At 43.2% G+C, this 13,333-nt stretch overlaps 1 protein-coding gene across 1 annotated transcript in view; it reads left to right on the forward strand.

Annotated features, from left to right (window-relative positions):
- The window catches only part of EXOC4 (exocyst complex component 4), a 755,174-nt gene that overhangs the window by 632,841 nt on the left and 109,000 nt on the right, over window positions 1-13,333 (forward strand). Inside the window, exon 14 of the mRNA XM_041727473.1 lies at window positions 9,189-9,367. Coding sequence (XP_041583407.1) covers window positions 9,189-9,367 — 179 coding nt within the window. The remainder of the gene's footprint in view (window positions 1-9,188; window positions 9,368-13,333) is intronic.

A 13,333-nucleotide genomic window follows, 5' to 3' on the forward strand; every position in this document is an offset into this window, starting at 1 on the left:
TGATCGCAGGGAACACCCTGACTCATTCCAGGCTGTCTCTGCACAGAATTGCAGTCTGTTCAGTGTCATCTAGCCAAGCCAGAGCACTGCAAGGTTTCGCATGGTGGAGGAACAGTGGGCAAAGAAAGCAAATGAAATATCCTTGATTGTGATTATTGATGGAGATAAATTTCTATAGAGGACCAATTGCTTATTAAACGTGAAAAATAGCTATTCACATAAGAGTGTGTGATGAAATGCACACGCATGAAAACCAGTGAAGGATAGACTTAGTGATGAGTTTTAGCAGTTTCTAGGAAGAAAGAAATAATATTGTAATCAAGATAACTGGGCTATTTTATTCTTATTTATGAGGGTTTACCCAAGATCATTTTAGAAAAACAGTTTTTGAAAACCTGATTAAAGGACCCATCAGAATGGTATTGCCCCCATTATTTTTGACACAGACAAATTAAGTTTTGAAAGGGTTGAAGATTGAGCAGTTGTAAAAAGCAGACATGATAAATGGATGTGTCATTGTCACATCTCGATAGAATCAGTCAGTATTATTAGGAATCTAGGTAGGTGACCAGACCTTTTTATAACCTTCGTCAGTTTAGGCTCTGACAGATACTGGCTAAGTGATCTCTACAGGTCACCCTAACATGTCTCACTTTCTCTGCCTATCTAGCAGAGCTAATTAATTCCCATGCCAAATAATTGACTCAATCCCCAACAGCATTGAATATGGCCAGATGTCCTCATTAGGTGTAACATGTAAGTCAAGGCTAATGTGGAAAATGGAAATGACGTCAGCTGTTTACCTCCGAGAGAATTTAATGTAGGGAATTGGTTATACATTTTAATGAGGATGTATCAAACAAGAACATTAAGATAACCCATAGATTAGCAACAGCAAGAAGCCATTACCTCCCTTTAGCTGGACTGCCAAAGGACAGAGGAATTTATTAGAACACAGCATGGTAGGTCCTGGAGCCAAGAAGGAGATGCATCTGTTGCTAGAGACATCACCCGGAAGGCAGAGAGGGCAGGGGGTAAATGCCCTGCCTTCTCCTTTCCCGTTGCCTTTCAGTGTCCCCCCCCCCCCAGGGCCTGCCTTCATTAGTACCCAACTGGGAACCTAGAAAACAGCCTGTAGGGGTCAGTTCCCCTTCCCTCCCTGCCCCCCTAGGTAGAGATCAGAGCAAGGGAAAAATGAGGAATAGGTCTTAGGGCAGCCAGGCCTAGGACTTTTAGCATCTTATCCTTTTTGTTACTCTGATTCCATTCTCACCCATATGCCTATATTTTAGAACGTCCTACTTCTGCTTAATATCAGGTGCTATTCATCATATAAAGGCATTCCCTCCCCCTCTTCCCAGTAAGGGAGAGTTTTGCTCATCACTCATGGTATTCATCTAAAGCCTAAAATTTCCGGTGTCCTCCCTCCATGGTCAAATCAGATGTGGCACCTCATATCTGGTGACCTCTGAATAAAATTGGAAAGTTCGGGTGGCTCAGTTGGTTTAAGCATCCAATTCTTGATTTTGGCTCAGGTCGTGATCTGAGGGTTGTGAAATCAAGCCCCACATTGGGCTCCGCACTAGGTATTGAGCCTGATTAAGATCTCTCTCCCTGGGATCCCTGGGTGGCGCAGCGGTTTGGCGCCTGCCTTTGGCCCAGGGCGCGATCCTGGAGACCCGGGATCGAATCCCACATCAGGCTCCCGGTGCATGGAGCCTGCTTCTCCCTCCGCCTGTATCTCTGCCTCTCTCTCTCTCTGTGACTATCATAAATAAATAAAAAATTTAAAAAAAATTTAAAAAAAAAAAAAAAAGATCTCTCTCCCTTTCCTCCTGCCTCTCCTCCCACCTCTCTCTCCTTCCCTTTAAAAAAAAAAAAGGAGAAAACAAAAATTGGCAAGTTGATCACTACGAGCTCCTCATATAAGATAATGAGGTAGATATCACCTCAAACCCATTAGGGTGGCTATCATTAAAAAATCAATTAAAAATTTTAAAACCAGAAAATACCAAACTTTGGCAAGGATATAGAATAAATGGAACGCCTGTGCATTGCTGGTAGGAATGTAAAATGGTATAGTCACAGTGGAAGACAGTTTGGGAGTTCCTTAGAAAGCTAAACACAAGAGTTACCATATTACCCAGCAATTCCACTTCTCTGTACCCAAAAGAATTGAAAACAGAGACGTAGATACTTGTACACCTACCTACATTGCGTGGAAGTGTTATTGACAACAGCCGAAAGGTAGAAACAGCCTAAATGCCCATCAGCCAATTAATGGATAAACAGTATGTGGTATGCACATAACACTAAAATATCATTCCACCTTAAAAAAGGAATGAGACTCTGATATTACACCATGGGTGAACCTTGAAAACATGCTAATGAGCCTGATGCAGGACACATATTGTATGATTCCACTTCACTGAAATGTCTAGAATAGGCAAATTCCTAAACACAAACTAGAATAATAGTTTGCAGGGGGAAAGACAGAATGGAAAGTTGGTTTAATGGGCATAGAGTTACGTTTGGGATGATGGAAAAGCTCTGGAAAGGGATAGTGATGGTGGTCATATATTGTGAATATACTTAATGTCACGGAACCGTATATTTAAAAATGGCTAAAACGGTCAGTTTTATGTTACGTATATTTTATTACAGATAAGAAGTAGTAGGGAAAGTGGAAAACAAAAAGAAACCATTGATTGGTATATGAGTAGATACGCTCACAGGCAGCAGGTGCTACTTCTTCCTTCCTTCCTGTACCCACCCATCCCACAGTGCTCTTGCCCTCTGCCCACACCTCAGCTCATCAGAGCTCACCCCCCCCCCCCCCCCATATGTCTTGAACTAATAAGCCTTTGTTCCTGAAAGGGCTGACTTCTTAGCAGTCCTGTCTTTATTAGGTTGGCCTGGGTTTTCCCTTAATTTCACTATGGACATGGAAACACGAAGATGGGTCCCAGGGAATCTGACGTCGGCCTGCCTGCCATTGCGGTGCAGAAGCTACACACTTCCCCACTGGCATCACAGTAAGCTCCCTCTGCTGTTGGTTCAGTGGTGACAAGCCCAGAAGACGGTCTCTGCTACCAGTTTTAACGCAGTCGTGGTTCTGTCTTCTGGAAAACAGTCCTTCCTGAATACCTGAAAACCCACCTAGCCCAAAATTGGGGGAGAGGGCAAGAGGAGAACCTCAGTGTTTTCTTTTCTTTTCTTCTCTTCTCTTCTCTTTTCTTTTCTTTTCTATTCTTTCTTTTCTTTTCTTTTCTTTTCTTCTTTTCTTTTCTCTTTTCTTTTCTTTTCTTTTCTTTTCTTTCTTTTCTTTTCTTTTTTAAAGATTTTATTTATTCATGAGAGACCCAGAGAGAGATGCAGAGACCTAGACAGAGGGAGAAGAAGGCTCCCTGCAGGGACCCTGATGTAGGACTCAATCTCAGAATCCCAGGGTCATGCCCTGAGCCAAAGGTAGATGCTCAACCACTGAGCCACCCAGGCATCCTTCCATAAGTGTTTCTAATCACGAGAGGAGGGACCTTTCCTGCTTTTGTTCCTTTTGACCCCTAGCTGAATCCTGCCCTTTGACCTCTGTCAGGCCAGCTCCTTGGGTGGTGGGGGGTACTGGGTATGCAACAAGAAGGAAATTCCAGGAACATCAGCTATGCCTTATACTTCTTTTGCGGTAAAATAAGTTTCTTGGCCAAAAACATTGTGGAGTAGGATATCATGAGCATGAGTAAGACCTTGAGGATGTCTAACAGTGGGGCTAGTAGGCATGTTTCAGGCAGGGAAAGCAGTTCCATCCTTCAAGTGGCTGCTACAGCCTGGAAAGATGTCTGAGTCTGTTTAGCTCTATGAGCCAGTTCTTGCTTTTCTTCCCTGCTTGACCTGGATCAGAGATGAAAGAGAGTGGAGAGGCTCTGTCCCCAGGGCTGGTAGGCAATTCTCACATAGCAGGGATCAGCAGTAGGAAGCCACGATGGAAGACTGGGCGTGTGGGGGAATTGGCAGGGAGAGCAAGCAGTGAGTCTGAGTGTCCATGTCACGTGACCAAATAAGGCCCAGATCTGCAGATCAATCATTTTGAAGCTATTTGTGATGTTTCTTTCATCAGTGCATTCAGTCTGCTGAAAATGCAGAATTCTTTTTGGGGGGTGGAGGGGCCTTTCTAAAATTTCAGCCACTAACAGAACTATTTAAAGACCAAATGGAGACAATTTTCAGCATCTTTGGTAAAATTCTCTTAAATGAATTCTTGTCAGATAGACCTCCTTAAAGATTATAATTGTGGGGTAAAATTAAATTAAACAGGTTTTACACTCTTGACAAAAATCTCTTAAATGAATTCCTGTCAGATCAAGCTCTTTAAAGATTATAATTGTGTGCTAAAATGAAGCTTCACAGGTTTGACACTACTGTAGCTTCATAGGCACCTACGTGAGTATGTCGGCCTACTGCTGATGAGCCTGGTTCCTCACAGGGGCCTCCGTCCCCAGAATGCACAAGCTCTGAGCTCTGATTCCTGTTCCCTGTGGGCCATGAACGAGTGCCTGTTACTTCTGAATTTCTGTTACTCCACCTTCTCAAGACAGTGATTGTTCTGCTGCCTGTTTCCCTCAAACACATGTCACGTCTTCCTTCATTAGTGGGCTCAGCAAAAGATGAAGAGTTCTTAGAAGTTGAGATCTAAAAAGAGGAAACAGTATTGGTCCAGAAGCTGGGTAGCAGTCGTCCTGGCAGCAGGACCCTCCATAGTGGACCCTCAGACGCCTCTTGGGGAAGCCTGGATCTTCTGTCCAAACCAGCTCTCAGGCCAGCCAGCCACTCTCTGCCTCCCAGTTTGGTTAAGTCACCGTAATATCCACGTCCTCTAATTTTCCCTGCTAAAATTCTCTTGTTTTTTTAAAGATTTTATTTATTTATTAATGAGAGAGAGAGAGAGAGAGAGGCAGAGACACAGGCAGAGGGAGAAGCAGGCTCCATGCAGGGAACCTGACGTGGGACTCGATCCCGGGACCTCAGGATCACTCCCTGGGCCAGAGGTTCAACCACTGAGCCACCCAGGTGCCTATCCCTGCTAAAATTCTTGTGTCCCTTCAAAAGTTCCCTCATTTGTGGTAGGGTTTCCAAGTTTTGTTTTTAGTTAGAGGGCCCACATGCTATTTAGAGAAAACATGCAGAACACAGGGAAGCACAAAGTATGACCCAGCTACACAGTTAACATTTTGGTACGTAGCTATCCAGTTTTTTAGTTCATACAGACATATAATAATTTAATTTTTTTAATATCCACAGTATGTACAGCTTGAGAACAGCTTATTTTACTCAGCAGGGATCGTGGCTACCAATAAGCCATTTAGCAAACATTTTTCTACAATATCCAGTGTTTTTACTCTATAATTTCTAATGACTGCATAGTTTTCCATAGTATGGATATACCATAATTTATTTAAGGAATTAAAGGGTTTAGAAAAAGATCTCTAGTTGAGCAGCAAAAGCCATCCCCTTAAGGTTACTGTACCACATAAAAACCATCCACTACGCTCTTTGACACACACAAATCCTCGAAGGAATGATTTTGTGTGTGTGTGAAATGGTTATAGCTGTCAATCATCGATTCCCCGTGTCATGGTTTCTGTGCGTTGTTAGGCGGTGATTATGGATTCCCGTCAAATGAGATGTCTGCTATGTATTCAACATGAGGTGGTTTGTATTTTTCTCAGTCTGTTGCTCTCCCGTCGGAGGAGGTTAAGCGAATCTGAGTGAGCCAAAGGGAAATGGTATAGGCATCCAGTGCTGGAAGCGTGCGGCAGACATGCCCAAGGCCCAAAAATCCCCACCCGAACAGATTAGACTCCTACATAAATACATTTGTCTTGATTGTCACATCCCACCCAGGGTTACACCTACATGCATAAAAATGCCTCCGAGCTTGTTTTTCAAAGCCGTTAGCCTCCCCTGTTGCTTTTTAACCACCCAGCTCAGAGGCATTTTTTGTGTTATATCTATCAAAGATGATTAAGGGGCTGGGAGAGTTGATAGATAAGGACAGATTAAGAAAACTAAATATTTACAACTTGCCTGAGTGACAGCCACAGAGGAGACACTCTGTCTGCTGGGCTCAGATCAGGGAGGAGGACTCATTGTTTGTGTTTCCCAGGAACTTGATTTTTAGGGATGTCTGAATGCAGAGAAAGTTTCTGAGGGTGACATCATTTATGCTAATTAGATAATTGTGTCAGTTAGGAATTGCATTTAGGGCCTGGGAGCGGTGAAACAAATAGAGTTTCATCATCCCTCCTGTAACACAAAGCCCAGAAGTGCACTGTCTGGGGCTGCACTGCAGCTCCATGGTGGCCTAGTGCACCCATGTCCTCCTGTCTTTGGCTCCATTATTCTCAGCATTATTTTCATGCTCAAGGTCACTTGATGTTTGGAAAGCACTACTGCAGCTTCTGTGACTGCATTCCAGAAAGGGAGAGGGCAAGAGAGGTCCCTGCCAGCTAAGACTGCTTAAAGGAGCTTTCTTGGAAGCCTACTAACTGGGGCGCCTGGGTGGCTCAGTCTGTGAAGCGTTGCCTTCCACTCAGGTCATGATCCCAGGGTCCAGGGATGGGCTCCCTTCCTCCCTCTACCCCTCCCTCCCCCTCATGCTCATGCTCTTGAGTGAGCGCACACTCTCCCTCTCTCCTCTTCCCTTCCTCTCCCTCCTCTCTGTGAAATTAAATAAAAATCTTAAAAAAAAAAAAAAAGCCGCTGATTTCAGTTTATGTCTCATTGACCACCATATCTGCAAAAAGGGCTATGAAACTGAGTGGGGTTTTTTTGTTTGCTTTTGTTTTGAGGTTGAACACAGGACTGATGACCCCCATAATCCCAGCATCCTCTGACTAAGAAGGCAATGGGGTAATGGATACTGGCCAGGTGACTAGTGGTTTGTATCACAGTGATTGACCTCTTGAAGATTCTGGGAAGAGTGGACTCAGACACAGTGACATTTGCTGTGATGTTACAAGGTTCCATTTGTAAAACTAGCCCTAATTTACTTACTTCTGATGACTCATCTATTTCAATTCATTCATCATAGCATTACCCTGGGTCGACATCAAATAAACCAGCCATCTCAACAGACCGTAGAACAGTAATAGCTACAGCCTGTTAGCTTTCACCAAGTTCCATGCACTGGGTCATGCACTTCACATCACCAGAATGATTGTTTCAAAATCCTCCAAGGGGGTTGGGAAGTGGATCAGGATAGATGAAAGAAGACTCCCCCGCGGGGGATTGTTGTACCCTTCTCTCTACTTTTGGAATTACTGAAATTTTCCCAGTAAAGGTCTATAAAGTCCCCCTCCTATTTCTGCATGACTTCATCTGAGGTCAGCACCATCACCCTTAGCTAACGATGCTCAGAGAAGTGAACCCAACATCACACAGTAGACGGCAGAGTCGGGATTCGGTGCCAGGTTTGTGTGACTTTGAAGCCTGTGCTCTAACTCTTAGGACTCAAAGAAAGCATGCTTCCCAGACAATAGCCTGAAACTAGTTAGAGATGCAGACCGCGTGGGTCCCACCCCAAGACCTTTTACAAGTCCCCTAAGTAAAGTGGGTACACACTCCTGGTTCCCGTCCTGGATTTCCATTGCCTCCGTGACCTCAGCTTATCCAACTCAGTCGATCAATTACGACTTTTACTTTAAAAAAATATATATATAACCCTCTGTTGAAGTAAGAAGCCTAATGGTGAGTCACTACTGGTAGCATAAACATTCTTTAACCAGCTTTTAATTCACAGCAGTTGTTTCTCTGAACGTGGAGCGGCTGCTACAGCGCCGGGCACTACCTGCCGATGCGTCAATTAAGCATCGTTCTGGCTCCATGTCAGCTGTTTCTCATCCCGGCTGGCTTGAAACTTAATTTGGTTTCTTCTACTTAAATAAAGCCTTTGCTTCGGCTTGCTTAAGGTGTTGGAGGTTTTAGAAAGCCTTGGGACTGACAGAAAACTCTCTAGGTGCCTGTTGCAACCTTCACCAGCAGCGGCTCTGCTTCCCCACCTACGTGGAACTTTCCATAAAAGACAGGATTTCTCTCCCTAGCATCGTCCGTCATCTGTCATTTCAGCCCTCTGTCTTCGTGAAAGAATGGGTGCTGGAGAAATTAGAGCCCCGGCTCCGCCACTTGTATGTCACGTGGACACAGTGAATTCCCATCCGAGCCTCCACTCCTGCATCCGGGCGGTGGCAGCAGCACTGGATTGTCTCCAAGGGCCCTTCTGACTCCCTCCTTCTGTGACCTCACAGGACTCAACTTTTCAGTCTCCCCCTCCCAGAAACATTATGAACATGCTGGGCTTTGTGTGAAGACCACCTGACTGTATTTTTCTAGTCAGTAAAAGGATCCAGCACTGATTTTTAATTGGTCTCTCTTTTCGAATAGTACATACCTTGGTGCCTTGGAGTTTATTTGCTTTGGGTCCCTTTTACAACCAGTAAATAGTGAGCAAATGAGGCCTGTCATCCATCTCAACTCTAATCTCTCTTAAAGAGGCTGGACCTTCTTTGCTTTTGAACATTTTAAAACATTTTCTAGCTGATTAACCTGGTGGTTTTATTATAATAACCTTCAAATCATGTATGTTTTTAATGCTCTATGCTGTATTGGTTAACGTCCATAGCAGAAGAGGCAAGAAAAAGCCCACAGGAGAACAAGCACCAAAGCCATCCCCAGGGACCATCACTGTCTAGGTGAGGCCTGTGCTGGTTCCTATTGAAGGTATGAGCATCAGGGCAACCCCATTCTTCTAAGAACGATCTTTTTCTGGGACACCTGGGTGGCTCAGCAATTGAGCGCCTGCCTTCGGCCCAGGGCATGATCCTGGAGTCCCAGGATCGAGTTCGACAACGGGCTCCCTACAGGGAGCCTGCTTCTGTCTCTGCCTCTCTCTCTCTCTCTCTCTCTCATGAATAAATAAAATCTTAAAAAAAAAAAAAAGAACAATCTTTCTCCTACTGAAGTGATTTTAAGCAAGTAAATGATAGCTTTCTCACAACATTAAACCTAGGAAAGATGGCATGCTATGAAACACTGACAAATAACAACCACTGTGCTAGACGTGCCTAAAAAAAAGTTTTGCCCACCCCTCTCTTTTCCATGCTGAATGTGAAATATGTTTCTGATTTGTTTCTCAGGGCAGCCTTCGGCAAGGAGTCAGAAGTTCTTATCGGGAACCTGGGTGACAAATTAATCCCTCCACAAGACATCCTCCGTGATGTCAGTGACCTCAAAGCATTGGCCAACATGCACGAAAGCCTGGAGTGGCTAGCAGGTCGGACAAAGTCAGCCTTCTCCAATCTTTCTACATCTCAGAGTAAGTGTCTGTTACGGCGGCGGTTGTGGGGACAGCAGAGGAACTAGACTGAGTAGTCACATTTGAAAGGCGGGCGCATATACCTGTCCCATATGAGGAAACATCCAGGTTGTCAGAAGATCCTGTGTTAGATCTGTGCAAGAGTTCTGCTTGGGAAGCACCTCTCATATTTTGTGATTCTGCTATAAGAAGTAATCTCAGCTTCCCTGTGTAGGGTGTGGAAGGCAAAGAAGGTTCACGTTCACACAGCTTCATGTTAAACCTTCAAAACAGTAAATCATGTGAGAACACACCACTGTGTCTCAAGAACAGAGAGCAATACCTTTGTCCTCCTTACAACTTCTCAAGGGTATAAACTGAGTCTCAGAGCTGAGCACGCAGCTGATGTTTACATTTTAACCACTATAAAGCTAATGAAAAGTGTCTAACAAGAGAATGATAAAAGTAACGAAGGATCCAGGAAATAGAGACCATGAGAAAAACAGTGATTCCCGAAAAGGGATGGCTGAAGATGACTTACAGAATTCAAGGCAAGAAAGAGCTAGGATATGAATTAAAACCAGGGAACTTTTTTCCAATTGAGGACCAATGACTCTGAGAAAAATAATTTGAAAACTTAGGACATGGCCACTTTATACACTAGCTATAAGATAAATACATACTTTAGGGCACATTTCAAAGCATTAGTTCAGAAGTATGTGTTAGGTCATTAAAATAGAAGCAAAGATTAAAAAAAAAAAGCAAAGAAAAAAAACAATGGGAAGAAGGAATAAAGGCACTGACAGATTCAAATGCATAAATAAACAACAGGAAAAAGTAAAATAACAGCAGTAACATGAAAGAACCAAAATCAGCTTTAAACTTAATATTAGAGTTAACTGTTAGGCCATAATTAGAAGGAAAAGGCCAGCATTGTTTGGATCGTGAACCTCAGAGTAAGTTATTTATTGTCATTGTCTTCTGAAAAGTCGTGATATGGTTAAGCAGGGTTTCCAGCCTCAAGGTGGAAGAGGTGTGGATGAAGCTCACAGGGGTAAATTGTCCCCTGAAATACGGGCTCCTGGAGTCTCGGAGTCCCTTGAACGCCCACTGCTTCAGGAGCCTCATGCTGGTGATATAGCTTAGCTATCCTGGAGCTCAGTGGTGGGTAGGGAGAATGGAGGAAGCATGAGCGAGATTATATGCTCTGATTCTAGAAATCTTGAAATACTACTTTTAATTTATACTTTTATTTTCGTGCTTATTATTTAACATTACTTTTTACCTGTGGCTACAATGACACATATGTATTCTCGGCATCTGTAAGAATGGGATAGTTTGGGCACAGGGTTGGGTCTGAGCAGATCTGCGAAAGGAGGTATTCTTGAAAGGCCCTCAACTTTCTTATCCTGCATCAGGCAACCCGTCACAAGCGGTAAGCTCAACCATCCAGTTTATCTCCCAGCCCCACCCCGCTCCACCAAAAATAAAAGTCAGAGCTAATTTCCCTTTTGCTAATTGCCAAACAAACAGTTCTGAAAAGGGAACACATACTTCTTTCCTGGTTTCCTTTGACCTTGACAATTGTAGGGCTGCTAGGGGGCAGTTTAGTCAGTTTACCAGTGATGTCTGGAAGAGGCCCTCTTGTTTGGTGGGCCAGCAGTGTTAATAAGCAATCCCTTATTTCCAGTGGCTCAGCATTCTAGATTTCTACTCTGTCCATCTTAAAAGGGTTTTTGCAAGGCAAAATAGTCCATAACCTCACAGCAAGCCCCTGAGTGATTCACACAGCTAGCCTGGCATTGGCTGTTTTCAAAAGGAGAAGGATGTTCTCTAAGTTATGCTCCACTTTGTAATTGCACGATTTACCTGTTGTGTTCATGTCACTGAGAGTACCCAGTTCACTTGATATCTAATTCTTGTCTTTAATCATCTGTTATTCTGACAAAGACCTCGTCTACCACACCCATTAATACTTTGTCGCCTGTGTTCACTTCCATTTTATAATACAAGGTGTACTCTCTCTCAGTTCCTTTCAGGGTGATTATTCCACCCAGTGAGTGATTTAAGTGACTGTCAGCATTTTGATGATCATTATAAAACCCAAGTGAGCTGTAATCACTACTTATGTTGTCTTTGCCAAAACAAAGCATTTAGCGAACCTGGTTTATTCTGCTAACAACAAGCCTGGCTCACCCACACTCATCTGTTCTTTGAATTCCCAGGAGAGATGCCCATTGATGTTTATGAGCTGAGCAAAGCAGAGAATTCTCTGATAATGGGTTACTCTGATTGCTCCATGTTCAGTGTGACTCTAGAAAGGGAAGAAGGGATAGGTCTTTATTATTCTTTATGAAAAGTGAACCAAATGATTGCCTCAACAAAAGTGTTTCCAAATCTAGAAGCTAGATAACGTGAAGAAAATTCCAGCCTTTTATCTAGCAGTCATGGGTACTCAGTCCTATAGGAAGAAATCCAGAAGAGAAGATTTCAGGTTGGTTTCTGGCTCCATATTCTGTTAACTATTTGGTGAATACCAGGCTTTGGTATATTGATGTTGATGGAGTGGAAGAATTTTTCAGAAAATTATTTTCATAGTAGAGTATCTCTCCAGATATTACAGCAGGACTGTTGTCCACCCGAAACATCTCACATCATACAAAAGAGAGTACTGCATTTTAGTGCCAGGACGTGGTTGTCCATTTGTCCAAGAGGTGAAAGCTGACATTTCTTCAAAGATAATTTTTCTGTCTCTTTTAGTGTTTGCTTAAATGTCACTCTGTCTCTTCACACTTGAAAGGGTCTTCTCACCTCAGATAGGTTCTGACTACGTCAAAGGCACCGCTCTTACTTTTGTCCTAGAACATTCCTTGGTTCCTTCTCTTGGTATCCCCCATCACTCTTATCTTCCTTATACTTACTCTTCTTAGGATTCTTTCCATTGAAAGAAACAGACTAATTGAAGGAAAAATAATGCATTGACTCATAAAACTAGTAAATCAAAGACTTCAGGTGTGGCTGGATCCAGGTTGACAAGGTAGCCTCATGTCCCAGACATGCTCACACACCTGTGCATGCTCTCCTGCACACTCTCATTCTCTTTCTCTCTGCCCCCCACCCCACCCTTCTTTCTCCTTTCCTCTGTCTCTTGGTAGTTTCTCTTTGTTGCTTTCCATCTCAGGCAAGCACTTTCTATATGGCAACATCATTGGCCACCAGCAACCCCGGGATTATTTGATCCCAGACAAAAAGAGCATTTTTGCCAAGAGCTCCAGAAACAGTTCCAGAAAAGTCGTGAATTGACCCGGCTCAACAGTCTCTCATGGGTTTCTCTGATTCTCTTTGTATAAGCCTTGTTTTCTGACTCTGCTTTTCTCCCCACCTGCAACTCAGTCTCTGTCTCCTGCTCCCTCTTCTAGAATCCCTTGATGTTCAGGACATGTTTTCAGTACAGAGAAGTCGAACAGGATCATATTTCGCATTGGGCATTCAGGGTCTAGGTTTATACACATTTTTCCCCCATTGATCACAGTTTCAGCCTTGTAGTACAGACTCCAGATAACATCTGTCCTTTGTACTCTCTGCTGTGTGTAAGGATCCTAAACAAAGACTCTGAGATTAACTGTTATGGTTAAGAAAATTGTCAGCAAGTGTGACCTACATAAAAATCGTTGGAGTGTATTCAATTTGAACATTAATGGTTTTCCTTTATATTGTATTCTTTTGTTTTAGAGATGTGTGGCTTTTAAAAATAGACTCCAGAGAACCTGAGGGGCTCAAGGGCTTATTTTGTCTACATTGCTTCCTCAGGGGGCCTCCTCTCTGTCTTGGATTCTGTAAAAAAACAAACAACAACAACAACAACAAAAAACGACTCCAGGATTAGAGATTCTAAAACTTCCTTAATTACATATTCTGCTTTTTAAGTAACCTTACTATCTGGGAGGTCATTTTTTCTTTCTTTTTTTTTTTTTTTTTTTTTTCCTA

The sequence above is a fragment of the Vulpes lagopus genome, chromosome 13 (genome assembly GCF_018345385.1).
Source record: "Vulpes lagopus strain Blue_001 chromosome 13, ASM1834538v1, whole genome shotgun sequence".
Lineage (NCBI taxonomy): Eukaryota > Metazoa > Chordata > Mammalia > Carnivora > Canidae > Vulpes > Vulpes lagopus.